Source organism: Triticum urartu, chromosome 1A, assembly GCF_056163025.1.
Source record: "Triticum urartu cultivar PI428250 chromosome 1A, HENAU_Tu73, whole genome shotgun sequence".
Classification (NCBI taxonomy): domain Eukaryota; kingdom Viridiplantae; phylum Streptophyta; class Magnoliopsida; order Poales; family Poaceae; genus Triticum; species Triticum urartu.
In genome coordinates, this window is record NC_141873.1 from 578,970,016 (window position 1) to 578,988,714 (window position 18,699).

At 46.7% G+C, this 18,699-nt stretch overlaps 1 protein-coding gene across 1 annotated transcript; it reads right to left on the reverse strand.

The window, feature by feature from the left end:
- Positions 1-4,367: 4,367 nt before the first annotated feature.
- Positions 4,368-4,938, reverse strand: LOC147993000 (uncharacterized). Its single transcript, XM_087542103.1, has 2 exons — positions 4,778-4,938; positions 4,368-4,635 (listed from the first exon to the last, which is right to left on the reverse strand). Exons 1-2 carry the CDS (start codon positions 4,936-4,938, stop codon positions 4,479-4,481), a joined length of 318 nt encoding a protein of 105 aa, XP_087398229.1. The 3' UTR covers positions 4,368-4,478.
- Between the last annotated feature and the right edge of the window lie 13,761 nt (positions 4,939-18,699).

The window sequence follows — 18,699 nt, forward strand, 5'->3', positions numbered from 1 at the left end:
ACCACTCCGGGTGAAAAACTTCAACAATGAACCCAACCGCTAAGAGCCGGGCCACCTCCTCTCCAATAGCTTTCCGTCTCTCCTCATTGAACCGCCGAAGAAACTGCCTGACCGGCTTATACTTCGGATCAATATTAAGAGTGTGCTCAGCGAGTTCTCTCGGTACACCCGGCATGTCAGAAGGTTTCCATGCAAAGATGTCCCGGTTCTCACGGATGAACTCGATGAGCGCGCTATCCTATTTAGGATCCAAATTGGCACTGATGCTGAACTGCTTAGACGAATCGCCTGGAGTAAAATCAACAAGCTTGGTTTCAGCGGCCGACTTAAACTTCATCGCCGGGTCATGTTCCATGGTTGGCTTCTTGAGGGAGGTCATATCCGCCGGGTCAACGTTATCTTGATAAAATTTCAGCTCCTCTGCTGCATAGACAGACTCGGCATAAGCCGCGTCGCCTTCTTCGCATTCCAGGGCTACCTTCCGACTTCCATACACAGTGATGGTGCCCTTGTGACCCGGCATCTTGAGCTGCAGATAAACATAACGCGGCCGCGCCATGAACTTGGCATAAGCCGGCCGCCCAAATAGAGCATGATATGGACTCTTGATTTTGACCACCTCAAAAGTTAGCTTCTCAGCCCTAGAATCGTACTCATCTCCAGAAGCCACCTCCAGTTCAATCTTACCGACAGGGTATGCCAACTTACCAGGCACCACTCCATGGAAAACTGTGTTTGACGTCTTTAAATTTTTGTCAGTCAAACCCATACGCCGAAAGGTCTCGTAATAGAGGATGTTGATGTTGCTACCTCCATCCATGAGCACTTTAGTGAATTTATATCCACCAACCTGAGGTGCCACCACCAAGCCTAACTGACTCGGATTATCAACCCAGGGAGGGTGATCCTCTCTACTCCACACAATAGGCTGCTCTGACCACCTCAAATAACGGGGAACCGCCGGCTCAACAGAGTTCACGGCCCTTTTATGAATCTTTTGGTCACGTTTCCATAAGCTAGTAGTGAACACGTGATAGTGTCCACTGTTCAGCTACTTTGGATGGCTCTGATAACCCGACTGCTGCTGCTGCTGTCCTCCCTGACCGGACTGCTGCTGATGATATCCACCTTGATTTCCCTGAAAGCCGAAATTTGAATCGCCACCCGGGCCATGAAAACCGCCGGCTCCTGAGCTGTCGCCCGACCCATGATTGCCATCAAACGTGTTGGAATTCTTGAAAGCCTTCATGATTGTGCAATCCTTCCATAGGTGGGTGGCTGGTCGTTCCCGGGTGCCGTGTCTCGGGCAGGGCTCATTGAGTAACTGCTGAAGAGATGGACCTGACCCGCCAGACCGAGGAGGCGATCTCCCCTTGCGTCTCTGATTGTTACCCTGTGCGTTAGCATTATCCACAAACTCCGGGTTGCCATCAGCTTTACGCTTATTACCTCCTTGATTTGCCGGGTTATGCTGCTGACCCTTTCCATTGCCGTTCTTCTTTCCCTTCCCTGTCTTTTCCTCATCAGACGCGGGATCCTTGGTACTATCAGAATCGGCATACTTGACTAGAGCCGCCATCAGCTGACCCATATCATTACAATCATGCTTGAGTCGTCCCAGCTTCTGCCTCAGTGGTCCAAATCGGCAATTCTTCTCCAACATGAGGACTGCAGAGCCGGCATCCATCTTATCAGATGAATGTATTCTCTCCTTGACCCGGCGCACCCAATGAGTGGTAGACTCGCCCTCCTCTTGCTTACAATTAGTTAAGTCCACAATTGACATAGATTGCTTGCAAGTATCCTTGAAGTTCTGAATGAACCGGGCCTTTAACTCCGCCCATGAGCTAATAGAATTGGGTGGTAAACCTTTCAGCCACGTCCGAGCCGTTCCATCCAACATCATGGTAAAGTATTTAGCCATTGCTGCGTCACTGACCTCCAACAGCTCCATGGCCATCTCATAGCTTTCAATCCATGTCCCAGGCTGTAAGTCGGCCGTATAATTTGGCACCTTTCGAGGCCCTTTGAAATCCTTAGGGAGACGCACATTACGTAAAGCCGGCACCAGGCACGGTACGCCGCTGGTTCTGGTGGCTACTCCCGCCTCAACAGAACTCGTCGAATAATCCGGAAAGGCCGGGTGAGCCGTTTGCCGAGTCGCTAGCTGAGCCGCTAGCTGAGCCGCCCGCTCGTCCTCCTGACATATCCGGTCCTGCACCGGATTATAACCGCTGGGCTGGTTACGGCGTTGAGCATTACTTGACAAAGCTTTTGACTCCATGTGCCTACTGTAACTCGGGCTCCGGTTTGGACGAGACGGAGCCAACCAAGGCGGAGCAGTTGAATGAATCATGTCCCGGCTATAGGAATAAGTCTCTTGCTGAGCCAAAGCCGTCTGAACGAGCTCTCTGATCCTCCGTGTCTCCACTGCTGTCGGATCATCACCGTCCACTGGAAGAGCCGCCAAACGTGCCGACGCTACAATTAAGTTCTCCATGGAGTTGGAGAAGTGACCCGGTGGTATCGGTACATAGCGGGGCGGGGCCATATTCCCATGAGGAGGTGCCGTCTCCCGAGGCTGAACTGGTCCTCCTGCCCCGGCTGTCGTGAATTGATTTTCTTCTGGCGGGTTACTAGGGCCGGCTTCGGGTGTAGCGAAAAGGTTCCGAGGGTCATAAATCGGAGGCAAACAGGATTGAGTTTTCTGATGCCTCCTCCTCATCACTTCATTAGACGCGTTTAGGCTCATCGTAAGCTGAAAAGCCTCTGACTGGAGCTGCTGCGCCCGTGCATCCAAAGCCGCCCGTTCTGTGGCCAATCTGGTGTCCTCAGCTGCTAAGGCCTCCTTGGCCCGAGCTATCTCCTCACGAACCTGTGCCACCTCTGCATTATGCTCATCTTGATTCGCAGGGATAACTGTGGCGGTTAACAGGGTCGTAAGCTTATCCATGAGATCCATCAGCACCTGAGCCGGCGGGCGCACGGGGCCTCCTACCCCGGCTGCTCCTGACCCGGACGTTATTGCTGCTGCAGCTGTAGAATTTTGGCCGGGTTGAGTACCAGCCATGAAGACTCCTGCCCAGTTTGGCGACTCAGAGGAATACTGCTGCCATCGGAACAGCCCCCAAGCCCGCCGTCTTGTAATGGGTACAACGAATCTGTTGAACCGGCGGACGAATCTCCACCGGAGAGGACGGCCGTCTCACCACCATCTACAGATCCTTCAGAAAGTTCCCCTCCGTGGATGCAACCCACGAAGGCGCGCTTCACGACGGGTTGAGCCCGGGCGGGTCTCGCGCGCTGAGCAGTCTCGACAAGGTCGGTGCAGTTGTCCGGCTCAGGGCCCGGCTCATCAATCCGGCCGATGAAGACGTGGATTCCGCCGAAGGGGATCCGGTACCCGTACTCAATTGAGCCGGCGTCGGGGCCCCAGCCTTCGTCGTCGATGTAGATCTTGCTGCGACGACTCTTGGTCATCCGGCCCACAGCGTATCCCTTGAGCCCTTCGAAGTTGCCCTTCAAGAACTCAAATCCACCGTGCGCCAGCCCCACGATGGGCGCCAAGTGTCAAGTATCTTTGCGACGGCACCACCAGAGGCAAGGAATTGAATCACCTCACAAGATGCAGCTAGCTATGAAATTTCATGCTAGCAGACTAATCATCCCTAATCAAGCAATCGTCCCTAATCGTTACTGGCACTACTTGGTTTGTGAAGAGAAATCATTAATGCAGCAGTATGGTTGTTAAATCCTCGTGAGCAAGACACCATTCAGCAGCAGCATACACTCGAGACCATCCCTTTACAGATCGATAATTGTACATGTTCTTTGTGCTTGTGTCTCTGTTTCACCAAAATAAATCTTTTTTATATCTGTTTATATGCTCGAACAAACGAAGAAAAGGAGCATCATCGAGGTCAAGCTAGGCTTGATTGATTCGATTTAATTCTTCGGCCAAACCATAAACAAAGGAGCACCCGCTAGATATCCATCGAGGACGACAAGTTTTTTTCCTTCCTTCCTCTCATATCCAAAGACGCAGTTGGGAAAAAAGGTGTCCTTGAGACACGACTGGAAGGCAAAGGGCTCTTAACTACGTGCAAGTACACATTGGGAGATAGACAAGGAGGTGTGTGCATACTGCCACACTGGCTCGCCAAGTCAGCACATTTAATGGCTATGGTCGGCGAATGCACTATATTGCACAGTTAGCCAATTGTGTGCACCAGAAATCTGTATTCTACAAGTTCAGACGCTAATTAAAGCGAACATGCAAATCATGTATAGACACCACTAATGTATTTACCTCTAAAACTAAACATATACGTGCATGCACCCATGCAACTCTACTATTTCCTCCTCTTCTCACCATCGATCTCTACAATTATTTATATAGTATAACAAGAAGTATATCTATGTAGCTAGGGTTAATTAGTTTGGTAAAATTCAGTAATTCCGGATATCTTCCGGCCGGCCTACGTACTGCCTTTTCTGGTTCTTCTCTCCTGCTCCGCATAGTCATCATGCTCCTCTACTAGTCTCGAAAAAGCGAACAGGATCATCCCGACCCCGGCTACACCGCCGGCCACACCACCGGCCACGGTAGCAAAAGCAGCATCCTTGCATGTCTTCCTGTATATACAAACATCACAAATGTATCATCAGTATATTATCTAAGTACGCGCTCGCTCGATCGATCGATCAACCACGCACGAGAAACAAATTATGAAGACATTGATCGATGCGCAGACGAATCGATTAACAAACTACTTACCACACGGCGCCACCTTGCCCGCCGGTAGCCATCATACGCCGCCGCAGGTTGATCGCCAAACCGGAGGAGCCGCCACCGGCCGAGGAGGAGAGGTCTGGCGACGCCGCGCGCCGGAGTGCCGCAAGGCCGATGGTGGACCGGAGCGCCGCCGAAGCCGCCATAGGTCGGGAGAAGAGAGGGGCATCGAAACGACGAGGAAGCTTCCGTTCGATTTGGCTGGAGCGAGTTCGATCGGTGGTCGGTGGAGGTGGAGCTCGTTGGGGTCTCGGCTTTTTGTTTTGAGAGAAATCTCGTTGGGGTCTCGGTCGGTCGTGGACGCAGCGCAGCGCGGCCTGTTTGTCGAGCGGACCTACCAGATGCATACGGGCCCGTGGTGGAGGATAAATTTGTTAGCCCACGTGCAATAATTGGCCTCTATCTGTCGATCTTACACCTTTTACTATTCCACCAGTGCTAATTTTGTTACTACTGATAATCAGCCATGTTTTTATGATACATTTTTCATAACAAAAATTAAGATCTGTGTGGCTCTATTGGCCGACAGCGAAGTTCATGAAACAATGAGTGAAAAAAATATAATCTCATTTTCTTGTAACGTACTTTTCAGAAGAAAAATAACTTCCCGAAACGTTCCGGGTCCACTTACCATTTAAATGGAGTAGCAAAAAAGTTACTCTTTTTTTATGGGCCCAAAATCTGCACTCTTGTATTGTAGTACATATATTGATATTTCCTTTGTATGGAGTTTTTGGTACATATGTCAAAAAAGAAACAAGAAAATCAATATACAAATCCATCAACCCCGATCTGCAAATGGCCATAGCTCTTACATGTAACTCTATTAAGGAGAAGCTCCAGCTCAACTTTGAACTCCCTTATAGGCAGTTACATAAATTGGTTCGTTGATGTCTAAAAATTCATGCACATCTTCTATTCTTAAATAGGGTCAACCCACTATCTCATTTTCCACTTCATGCAACAATGCTACATCATGAAGTCATGCATGTAGTCATGAGTTACATTATGCATTAATTTATTCATGCAAAACATGGCAACTCAGCAACTCATGCATGCATGTTTTTTATGAACTTAGTCATGCATAATACTCTTACATTGTTTTAGTAAATTTAGCACTTCATTTTTAACAAGATTCTCGCAGCAATCGTGTGGGGCATCGTCTGGTTCCATATAATGCAGTAACCTATCATGATCAACTCCATAAAAAAAGGGCCGCCTCAAAGAACGCTTTAAGTTGTGATCCATTTTGTGGCAAAGGATAGAATGTTGAAGCTGAGAGAAGGACATAGGCAAGCCCATTAATCTTGAGAAAATTTATAGCTGAAGAAGAGATGTTCTTAGGTTTCAAAGCATGGTTCCACACATATTGCAAGCATGGTCTCAAGGGAAAAAATATTTTCTCTGCAGCATTACCCTCATGTTCAACTGATCACAAAGTAACAGCCAGAAAAACAACTTGTGCTTCTTTTGACAACATGTCTCCAAAATCCATGACAAGGCCCGATGAAGCTGAGTAGAATCACAAGACTAATGGTATGCTCTAGAGACCGAGAAGGTACCCCACCATGGGTCATTCCGTACATTCGTAGTAGTGGTTAACTGAGGGCCGTCAAGCTTGGTCTAAAGAGTGCGTAGATGATTGAATGCTTCCCCAAAAAGGGGCAGATTGAAACGCACCGACAAAGGCCTTTGACTGATGTGACTCATAGATATTTTAGAGTTTCTAACAAAGGAGAAAATATGAGGTAGACCCCCTGTAAAGGATATCCATCCCATTCATCTATCCGAAGTTTAATTGTTGCTCCAGAGTGAAGATTACACAAAAAGAGGCAGATTGAAACGCACCGACAAAGGCCTTTGTCTGATGTGACTCATAGATATTTTAGAGTTTCTAACAAAGGAGAAAATATGAGGTAGACCACCTATAAAGGATATCCATCCCATTCATCTATCTGAAGTTTAATTGTTGCTCCGGAGTGAAGATTACATGTGTCAAATCATTTGTATTCTGGTAGAAATTTTAGATAATGTTGATGTTTTAGCAGAAGCCATTTGTTTTCCAAAGTTAGTTGGGTAAATCCATGGCCTCCAAATTCTTTAGGTTTACAAGGAGTGAGTTTTTCTTCGTAAGAGCATTGCCTCTTCATGGACAATGTCTTCTATGTTGGGGAACGTAGCAGAAATTCAAAATTTTCCTGCGTGTCACCAAGATCTATCTATGGAGAAACCAGCAACGAGGTGAAGGAGAGTGCATCTACATACCCTTGTAGATCGCTAAGCGGAAGCGTTCAAGTGAACGGGGTTGATGGAGTCGTACTCGTCGTGATCCAAATCACCGGAGATCCTAGCGCCGAACGGACGGCACCTCCGCGTTCAACACACGTACAGCCCGGTGACGTCTCCCATGCCTTGATCCAGCAAGAAGAGAGGGAGAGGTTGAGGAAGACTCCATCCAGCAGCAGCACAACGGCGTGGTGGTGATGGAGGAGCGTGGTACTCCAGCAGGGTTTCGCCAAGCACCACAAGAGACAAGGAGGGAGAAGGGTAGGGCTGCGCCAAGAAGGAGAGGAACTCGTGTCTATTGGGCAGCCCTAACCTCAACTATATATAGGGGGAGGGGAGGGGCTGCGCCCCCACCTAGGGTTCCCTCCCTAGGGGTGGCGGCAGCCCCCTAGATCCCATCTAGGGGCGGCCAAGGGGAGGGGAGAGGGGGAGGCGCACCAGGGTGGGCCTTAGGGCCCATCTGCCCTAGGGTTTGCCCCCTTCCCCTCTTCCTTGCGCCTTGGGCCTTGGTGGGGGGCGCACCAGCCCACCTGGGGCTGGTCCCCTCCCACACTTGGCCCATGCAGCCCTCCGGGGCTTGTGGCCCCACTTGGTGGTGTTGGAAATATGCCCTAGAGGCAATAATAAATTGGTTATTATTATATTTCCTTGTTCATGATAATCATTTATTATCCATGCTATAATTGTATTGATAGGAAACTCAGATACATGTGTGGATACATAGACAACACCATGTCCCTAGTAAGCCTCTAGTTGACTAGCTCGTTGATCAATAGATGGTTACGGTTTCCTGACCATGGACATTGAATGTCATTGATAACGGGATCACATCATTAGGAGAATGATGTGATGGACAAGACCCAATCCTAAGCCTAGCACAAAGATCGTGTAGTTCGTATGCTAAAGCTTTTCTAATGTCAAGTATCATTTCCTTAGACCATGAGATTGTGCAACTCCCGGATACCGTAGGAATGCTTTGGGTGTATCAAACGTCACAACGTAACTGGGTGACTATAAAGGTGCATTACAGGTATCTCCGAAAGTATCTGTTGGGTTGGCACGAATCGAGACTGGGATTTGTCACTCCGTGTAAACGGAGAGGTATCTCTGGGCCCACTCGGTAGGACATCATCATATGCGCAATCTGACCAAGAGTTGATCACGGGATGATGTGTTACGGAACGAGTAAAGAGACTTGCCGGTAACGAGATTGAACAAGGTATAAGGATACCGACGATCGAATCTCGGGCAAGTAACATACCGATAGACAAAGGGAATTGTATACGGGATTGATTAAGTCCTTGACATCGTGGTTCATCCGATGAGATCATCGTGGAACATGTGGGAGCCATCATGGGTATCCAGATCCCGCTGTTGGTTATTGACCGGAAAACGTCTCGGTCATGTCTGCATGTCTTCCGAACCCGTAGGGTCTACACACTTAAGGTTCGGTGACGCTAGGGTTGTAGAGATATTAGTATGCGGTAACCCGAATGTTGTTCGGAGTCCCGGATGAGATCCCGGACGTCACGAGGAGTTCCGGAATGGTCCGGAGGTAAAGAATTATATATAGGAAGTGCTATTTCGGCCATCGGGACAAGTTTCGGGGTCACCGGTATTGTACCGGGACCACCGGAAGGGTCCCGGGGGTCCACCGGGTGGGGCCACCTGCCCCAGGGGCAACATGGGCTGTAGGGGGTGTGCCTTGGCCTATATGGGCCAAGGGCACCAGCCCCAAGAGGCCCATGCGCCAAGAGAAGAGAAAAAGGGGAGAGTCCTAAAGGGGGAAGGCACCTCCGAGGTGCCTTGGGGAGGATGGACTCCTCCCCCCCTTGGCCGCACCCTTCCTTGGAGGAAGGGGCAAGGGCTGCTCCTCCCCCTCGCCCTTGGCCCTATATATAGTGGGGAAAAGGAGGAGCAAACCAATCTAAGGCCTGGCGCCTCCCTTCCCCTCCCGTGACACATCTCCCTCCTCCCGCAGCGCTTCGCGAAGCCCTGTTGGAATCCCGCTACTTCGACCACGCCGTCGTGCTGCTGGATCTCCTCAACCTCTCCCTCTCTCCTTGCTGGATCAAGGCATGGGAGACGTCACCGGGCTGTACGTGTGTTGAACGCGGAGGTGCTGTCCGTTCGGCACTAGGATCATCGGTGATTTGAATCACGACGAGTACGACTCCATCAACCCCGTTCACTTGAACGCTTCCGCTTAGCGATCTACAAGGGTATGTAGATGCACTCTCCTTCCCTCGTTGCTAGTCTCTCCATAGATAGATCTTGGTGACACGTAGGAAAATTTTGAATTTCTGCTACGTTCCCCAACAGTGGCATCATGAGCTAGGTCTATGCGTAGTTTCTATGCACGAGTAGAACACAAAGTAGTTGTGGGCGTTGATTTTGTTCAATATGCTTGCCGTTACTAGTCTTATCTAGATTCGGCGGCATCGTGGGATGAAGCGGCCCGGACCAACCTTACACGTATGCTTACGTGAGACAGGTTCCACCGACTGACATGCACTAGTTGCATAAGGTGGCTAGCGGGTGTCTGTCTCTCCCACTTTAGTCGGATCGGATTCGATGAAAAGGGTCCTTATGAAGGGTAAATAGCAATTGGCATATCACGTTGTGGTCTTTGCGTAGGTAAGAAACGTTCTTGCTAGAAACCCTAGCAGCCATGTAAAACATGCAAACAACAATTAGAGGACGTCTAACTTGTTTTTGCAGGGTATGCTATGTGATGTGATATGGCCAAAAGGATGTGATGAATGATATATGTGATGTATGAGATTGATCATGTTCTTGTCAAGGGAATCACGACTTGCATGTCAATGACGAGACAACTTCAAGAAGACACGATGATGGAGATCATGATGATGGAGATCATGGTGTCGTGCCGGTGACGATGATGATCATGGAGCCCCGAAGATAGAGATCAAAAGGAGCAATATGATATTGGCCATATCATGTCACTATTTGATTGCATGTGATGTTTATCATGTTTATACATCTTATTTTCTTAGAACGACGGTAGTAAATAAGATGATCCCTCATTAAAATTTCAAGAAGTGTTCTCCCCTAACTGTGCACCGTTGCTACAGTTCGTCGTTTCGAAGCACGCCGTGATGATCGGGTGTGATAGATCCTTACGTTCACATACAACGGGTGTAAGACAGTTTTACACATGCAAAAACACTTAGGGTTAACTTGACGAGCCTAGCATGTACAGACATGGCCTCGGAACACAGAAGACCGAAAGGTCGAGCATGAGTCGTATAGAAGATACGATCAACATGAAGATGTTCACCGACGTTGACTAGTCCGTCTCACGTGATGATCGGACACGGCCTAGTTCACTCGGATCATGTAATCACTTAGATGACTAGAGGGATGTCTATCTAAGTGGGAGTTCATAAGATGAACTTAATTATCCTGAACATAGTCAAAAGGATTTTGCAAATTATTTCGTATCTCACGCTTTAGTTCTACTGTTTAGATATGTTCCTAGAGAAAATTTAGTTGAAAGTTGATAGTAGCAATTATGCGGACTAGGTTCGTAAACTGAGGTTTGTCCTCATTGCTTCATAGAAGGCTTATGTCCTTAATGCACCGCTCAGTGTGCTGAACCTCGAACGTCATCTGTGGATGTTGCGAACATCTGACATACACGTTTTGATGACTACATGATAGTTCAGTGCGTAATGCTAAATGGTTTAGAGTTGAGGCACCGAAGACGGTTTTTGAAACGTCGCGAAAACATATGAGATGTTTCGAGGACTGAAATTGGGATTTCAGGCTCGTGCCCACGTCAAGAGGTATAAGACCTCCGACGATTTTCTTAGCCTACAAACTAAGGGAGAAAAGCTCAATTGTTGAGCTTGTGCTCAGATTGTCTGAGTACAACAATCATTTGAATCAAGTGGGAGTTGATCTTCCAGATGAGACAGTGATGGTTCTCCGAAGTCATTACCACCAAGCTGCTAGAGCTTCGTGATGAACTATAATATATCAGGGACATATATGATGATCCTTGAGATATTCGCGATGTTTGACACCACAAAAGTAGAAATCAAGAAGGAGCATCAATTGTTGATGGTTGGTTAAACCACTAGTTTCAAGAAGGGCAAGGGCAAAAAGGGATGCTTCATGAAACGGCAAATCAGCTGCTGCTCTAGTGAAGAAACCCAAGGTTGAACCCAAACCCGAGACTAAGTGCTTCTGTAATAAGGGGAACAGCCACTGGAGCAGAATTACCCTAGATACTTGGTAGATTAGAAGGCTGGCAAGGTCGATAGAAGTATATTGGATATACATTGTGTTGATGTGTACTTTACTAGTACTCCTAGTAGCACCAGGGTATTAGATACCGGTTCAGTTGCTAAGTGTTAGTAACTCGAAACAAAAGGCTACGGAATAAACGGAGACTAGCTAAAGGTGAGCTGACGATAAGTGTTGGAAGTGTTTCCAATGTTGATATGATCAAGCATCGCACGCTCCCTCTACCATCGAGATTGGTGTTTGCGTTGAGCATAGACATGATTGGATTATGTCTATCGCAATACGGTTATTCATTTAAGGAGAATAATGGTTACTCTGTTTATTTGAATAATACCTTCAATGGTCTTACACCTAAAATGAATGGTTTATTGAATCTCGATCGTAGTGATACGCATGTTCATGCCAAAAGATATAAGATAGTAATGATAGTACCACCTACTTGTGGCACTGCCACATAAGTCATATCGGTATAAAACGCATGAAGAAGCTCCATGTTGATGGATCTTTGGGCTCACTCGTTTTTGAAAAGTTTGAGGCATGCGAACCATGTCTATTGGTGTATATGCATGAAGAAACTCCATGCAAATGGAGCGTTTGGACTCACTTGATTTTGAATCACTTGAGACATGCAAATCATACCACATGGGCAAGATGACTGAAAGCCTCGTTTTCAGTAAAATGGAATTAGAAAGCAACTTGTTGGAAGTAATACATTTTGATGTGTGCAGTCCAATGAGTGCTGAGGCATGTAGTGGATATCGTTATGTTCTTTCTTCACAGATGATTTGAGTAGATGTTGAGTACATTTACTTGATGAATCGCTAGTCTGAATTATTGAAAGGTTCAAGTAATTTCAGTGTGAAGTTGAAAGATCGCCGTGACAAGAGGATAAAAGATCTATGATATGATCATAGAGATGAATATCTGAATTACGAGTTTGGCACAGAATTAAGACATTGTGGAAATTGTTTCACAACTGATATAGCCTGGAACACCATAGTGTGATGGTGTGTCCGAACATCATAACTGCACCCTATTAGATATGATGCATACCATGATGTCTCTTATCGAATTACCACAATAGTTTATGGGTTAGGCATTAGAGACAACCACATTCACTTTAAATAGGGCACCACGTAATTCCGATGAGATGACACCGTATGAACTATGGTTTAGAGAAACCTAAGATGTCATTTCTTAAAAGTTTGGGGCTGCGACGCTTATGTGGAAAAGTTTCAGGCCGATAAGCTCGAACCCAAAGCGGATAAATGCATCTTCATAGGACAACCCAAAACAGTTGGGTATACCTCCTGTCTCAGATCCGAAAGCAATAAAGGATTGTTTCTAGAATCAGGTCCTTTCTCGAGGAAAAGTTTCTCACGAAAGAATTGAGTGGGAGGATGGTGGAGACCTGATAAGGTTATTGGACCGTCACTTCAACTAGTGTATAGCAGGGCACAAAGAGTTGTTCCTGTGGCACCTACACCAATTGAAGTGGAAGCTTATGATATTGATCATGAGACTTCGGATCAAGTCACTCCCAAACCTCGTGGGATGACAAGGATGCATACTACTTCAGAGTGGTACGTAATCATGTCTTGGAAGTCATGTTGCTAGACAACAATGAACCTACGAGCTATGGAGAAGCGATGGTGGGCCCGGATTCCGATAAATGGCTCGAGGCCATAAAATCCGAGAGAGGATCCATGTATAAAAACAAAGTATAGACTTTGGAAGAACTACTTGATGGTCGTAAGGCTGTTGAGTATAGATGGATTTTAAAAGGAAGACGGACAATGATGGTAAGTATCACCATTAAGAAAGCTCGACTTGTCGTTAAGATGTTTTTTCGACAAGTTCAAGGAGTTGACTACGATGAGACTTTCTCACTCGTAGCGATGCTAAGAGCCTGTTGGAATTATATTAGCGATTACTGCATTATTTGTGAAATCTTGCAGATAGGATGTCAAAACATAGTTTCCTCGACTATTTTCTGAGGAAAGGTTGTATGTGATACAACCGGAAGGTTTTGTCAATCCTGAAAGATGCTAATAAGTATGCAAAGCTCCAGCAATCCTTCTAAGGACTGGAGTAAGCATCTCGGAGTTGGAATGTATGCTTTGATGAGATGATCAAAGATTTTGGGTGTATACAAAGTTTATGAGAAACTTGTATTTCCAAAGAAGTGAGTGGGAGCACTATAGAATTTCTGATGAGTGTATGTTGTTAACATATTTTTAATCAGAAATGACGTAGAATTTCTGGAAAGCATATAGGGATATTTGGAAAGTGTTTTTCAATGAAAACCTGGATTAAGCTATTTTGAACATTGAGCATCAAGATCTATAAGGATAGATCAAAACGCTTAATGGTACTTTCAAATGAGCACATGCCTTGACGTGATCTTAAAGGTGTTCAAGATGGATCAGTCAAAGAAGGAGTTCTTGCCTGAGTTGTAAGGTATGAAGTTAAGACTTAAAGCTCGACCGCGGCAGAATAGAGAGAAAGGACGAAGGTCATCCCCTATGCTTAAGACATAGGCTCTACAGTATGCTATGCTGTGTACCGCACCTGAAGTGTGCCTTGCCATGAGTCAGTCAAGGGGTACCAGAGTGATCCAAGAATGGATCACAGGATATCGGTCAAAGTTATCCTTACTAACTAGTGGACTAAGGAATTTTTCTCGATTATGGAGGTGGTAAAAGAGTTCGTCGTAAAGGGTTACGTCGATGCAAGCTTAACACCTATCCGGATAGCTCCGATAGAGATACCGGATACGTATAATGGAGCAACAATTTAGAATAACTCCAAGTAGAACAGTTATTTGGAATAGCTCCAAATAGAGCGTGGTAGCTACACTTAGGAGATGACATAGAGATTTGTAAAGCACACACGGATCTGAAAGGTTCAGACCCGTTGACTAAAACCTCTCTCACAAGCAACATGATCAAACCCAGAACTCATTGAGTGTTAATCACATAGTGATGTGAACTAGATTATTGACTCTAGTAAACTCTTTGGATGTTGGTTACATGGCGATGTGACCTGTGAGTGTTAATCACATGGCGATGTGAACTAGATTATTGACTCTAGTGCAAGTGGGAGACTGTTGGAAATATGCCCTAGAGGCAATAATAAATTGGTTATTATTATATTTCCTTGTTCATGATAATCGTTTATTATCCATGCTATAGTTGTATTGATAGGAAACTCAGATACATGTGTGGATACATAGACAACACCATGTCCCTAGTAAGCCTCTAGTTGACTAGCTCATTGATCAATAGATGGTTACGGTTTCCTGACCATGGACATTGAATGTCATTGATAACGGGATCACATCATTAGGAGAATGATGTGATGGACAAGACCCAATCCTAAGCCTAGCACAAAGATCGTGTAGTTCGTATGCTAAAGCTTTTCTAATGTCAAGTATCATTTCCTTAGACCATGAGATTGTGCAACTCCCGGATACCGTAGGAATGCTTTGGGTGTATCAAACGTCACAACGTAACTAGGTGACTATAAAGGTGCATTACAGGTATCTCCGAAAGTATCTGTTGGGTTGGCACGAATCGAGACTGGGATTTGTCACTCCGTGTAAACGGAGAGGTATCTCTGGGCCCACTCGGTAGGACATCACCATATGCGCAATGTGACCAAAGAGTTGATCACGGGATGATGTGTTATGGAACGAGTAAAGAGACTTGCCGGTAACGAGATTGAACAAGGTATAAGGATACCGACGATCGAATCTCGGGCAAGTAACATACCGATAGACAAAGGGAATTGTATAAGGGATTGATTAAGTCCTTGACATCGTGGTTCATCCGATGAGATCATCGTGGAACATGTGGGAGCCATCATGGGTATCCAGATCCCGCTGTTGGTTATTGACTGGAGAACGTCTCGGTCATGTCTGCATGTCTTCCGAACCCGTAGGGTCTACACACTTAAGGTTCGGTGACGCTAGGGTTGTAGAGATATTAGTATGCGGTAACCCGAATGTTGTTCGGAGTCCCGGATGAGATCCCGGACGTCACGAGGAGTTCCGGAATGGTCCGGAGGTAAAGAATTATATATAGGAAGTGCTATTTCGGCCATCGGGACAAGTTTCGGGGTCACCGGTATTGTACCGGGACCACCGGAAGGGTCCCGGGGGTCCACCGGGTGGGGCCACCTGCCCCGGGGGCAACATGGGCTGTAGGGGGTGTGCCTTGGCCTATATGGTCCAAGGGCACCAGCCCCAAGAGGCCCATGCGCCAAGAGAAGAGAAAAAGGGGAGAGTCCTAAAGGGGGAAGGCACCTACGAGGTGCCTTGGGGAGGATGGACTCCTCCCCCCCTTGGCCGCACCCTTCCTTGGAGGAAGGGGCAAGGGCTGCGCCTCCTCCTCTCCCTTGGCCCTATATATAGTGGGGAAAAGGAGGAGCAAACCAATCTAAGGCCTGGCGCATCCCTTCCCCTCCCGTGACACATCTCCCTCCTCCTGCAGCGCTTCGCGAAGCCCTGTTGGAATCCCGCTACTTCCACCACGCCGTCGTGCTGCTGGATCTCCTCAACCTCTCCCTCTCTCCTTGCTGGATCAAGGCATGGGAGACGTCACCGGGCTGTACGTGTGTTGAACGCGGAGGTGCCGTCCGTTCGGCGCTAGGATCTCCGGTGATTTGGATCACGACGAGTACGACTCCATCAACCCCGTTCACTTGAACGCTTCCGCTTAGCGATCTACAAGGGTATGTAGATGCACTCTCCTTCACCTCGTTGCTGGTTTCTCCATAGATAGATCTTGGTGACACGCAGGAAAATTTTGAATTTCTGCTACGTTCCCCAACATAGAAGACATTGTCCATGAAGAGGCAATGCTCTTACGAAGAAAAACTCACTCCTTGTAAACCTAAAGAATTTGGAGGCCATGGATTTACCCAACTAACTTTGGAAAACAAATGGCTTCTGCTAAAACATCAACATTATCTAAAATTTCTACCAGAATACAAATGATTTGACACATGTAATCTTCACTCCGGAGCAACAATTAAACTTCAGATAGATGAATGGGATGGATATCCTTTATAGGTGGTCTACCTCATATTTTCTCCTTTGTTAGAAACTCTAAAATATCTATGAGTCACATCAGACAAAGGCCTTTGTCGGTGCGTTTCAATCTGCCTCTTTTTGTCGGTGCGTTTCGGCACTAGGATCATCGGTGATTTGAATCACGACGAGTACGACTCCATCAACCCCGTTCACTTGAACGCTTCCGCTTAGCGATCTACAAGGGTATGTAGATGCACTCTCCTTCCCTCGTTGCTAGTCTCTCCATAGATAGATCTTGGTGACACGTAGGAAAATTTTGAATTACTGCTACGTTCCCCAACAGGTGGACCCCCGGGATCCTCCCGGTGGTCCCGGTACGTTACCGATAAAACCCGAAACTTTTCCGGTGACCAAAACAGGACTTCCCATATATAATCTTTACCTCCGGACCATTCCGGAACTCCTCGTGACGTCCGGGATCTCATCCGGGACTCCGAACAACATTCGGTAACCACATACAAACTTCCTTTATAATCCTAGCGTCATCGAACCTTAAGTGTGTAGACCCTACGGGTTCGGGAACCATGCAGACATGACCGAGATGACTCTCCGGTCAATAACCAACAGCGGGATCTGGATACCCATGTTGGCTCCCACATGCTCCACGATGATCTCATCGGATGAACCACGATGTCAAGGACTTAATCAATCCCGTATACAATTCCCTTTGTCTATCGGTACGATACTTGCCCGAGATTCGATCGTCGGTATCCCGATACCTTGTTCAATCTCGTTACCGGCAAGTCTCTTTACTCGTTCCGTAACACATCATCCCGTGATCAACTCCTTGATCACATTGTGCACATTATGATGATGTCCTACCGAGTGGGCCCAGAGATACCTCTCCGTCACACGGAGTGACAAATCCCAGTCTTGATTCGTGCCAACCCAACAGACACTTTCGGAGATACCCGTAGTGCACCTTTATAGTCACTCAGTTACGTTGTGACGTTTGGCACACCCAGAGTATTCCTACAGTATCCGGGAGTTGCACAATCTCATGGTCTAAGGAAATGATACTTGACATTAGAAAAGCTTTAGCATACGAACTACATGATCTTGTGCTAGGCTTAGGATTGGGTCTTGTCCATCACATCATTCTCCTAATGATGTGATCCCGTTATCAACGACATCCAATGTCCATGGTCAGGAAACCGTGACCATCTATTGATCAACGAGCTAGTCAACTAGAGGCTTACTAGGGACATGGTGTTGTCTATGTATCCACACATGTATCTGAGTTTCCTATCAATACAATTCTAGCATGGATAATAAACGATTATCATGAACAAGGAAATATAATAATAATCAATTTATTATTGCCTCTAGGGCATATTTCCAACATTCTATTCTTATCAATTTTCTGAATCACACCTTGAAGACGGAGCTTAGATAATCCACCAATTGAAGTTTGCCATCATAGGTAATAAAATCTACACAACTCTGCAATTAATCTCTTTTCAGCTGTTTGTACGAAGGGTAAAAGATGATTCATCTTAGGTATAATGAGACCAAGTAGACCAAAGTAGGTGAAAGGGAAGCTTCCAGCCAGACATTGGAGTACTTCTGTTAGTGCAACGACATTCTCCTCTCACAAATTAATAGGAAAAATCTTCAGATGCGTACTTACTCATGGTGGACGAAAATTTTATGAGACCATGACCAATGTACGTTATCCGAGACCGTGGTGGAACTTTGTTTGAAGGGTTGTTCACCCGTCGAGTGCTTGCTCGAGAGGACCTAGATGTGAACTACTTGGTTTAGGGTTTAGGCAGAAGCATCTATCAGCGACCCTTTGTCTGACAGGGGGGGGGGGGGGGGGGGGGGGGTCGTCTGGTGGGGCCCCAGTCCAGAGAGTAGAAGCAACCCTATATAAGGATAAGGGAGAGCCATGGGATGGTAGGCTTGGACCTAGGCTTGACATTGGGCTAGGATACGCTAGTTCATCTTCCCTTTCCTCTATTCTCCATCTTCCTCTTGATTTCCCCACTATAAACAAATTGTAATCTCAGAATCCATGTCAATTGAGTGAACTAGTAGTGAGACCCTCACAACATCCCCTTTTTGTGGTGAGCTGCAACTACAATGACGCAACGTTGGGACCCCTGTACCATGTTTTGTAGAGAGAAAGGATTGTGCCCCGATGTATCAATATTTGGATTATAAAAGGTGTATGTTTATAGGCACACATATAGTACTAGGTTGCGCCGATTGCAATGCCACTTGGATCCCACCGCCGGTGCTTTAATTCAGG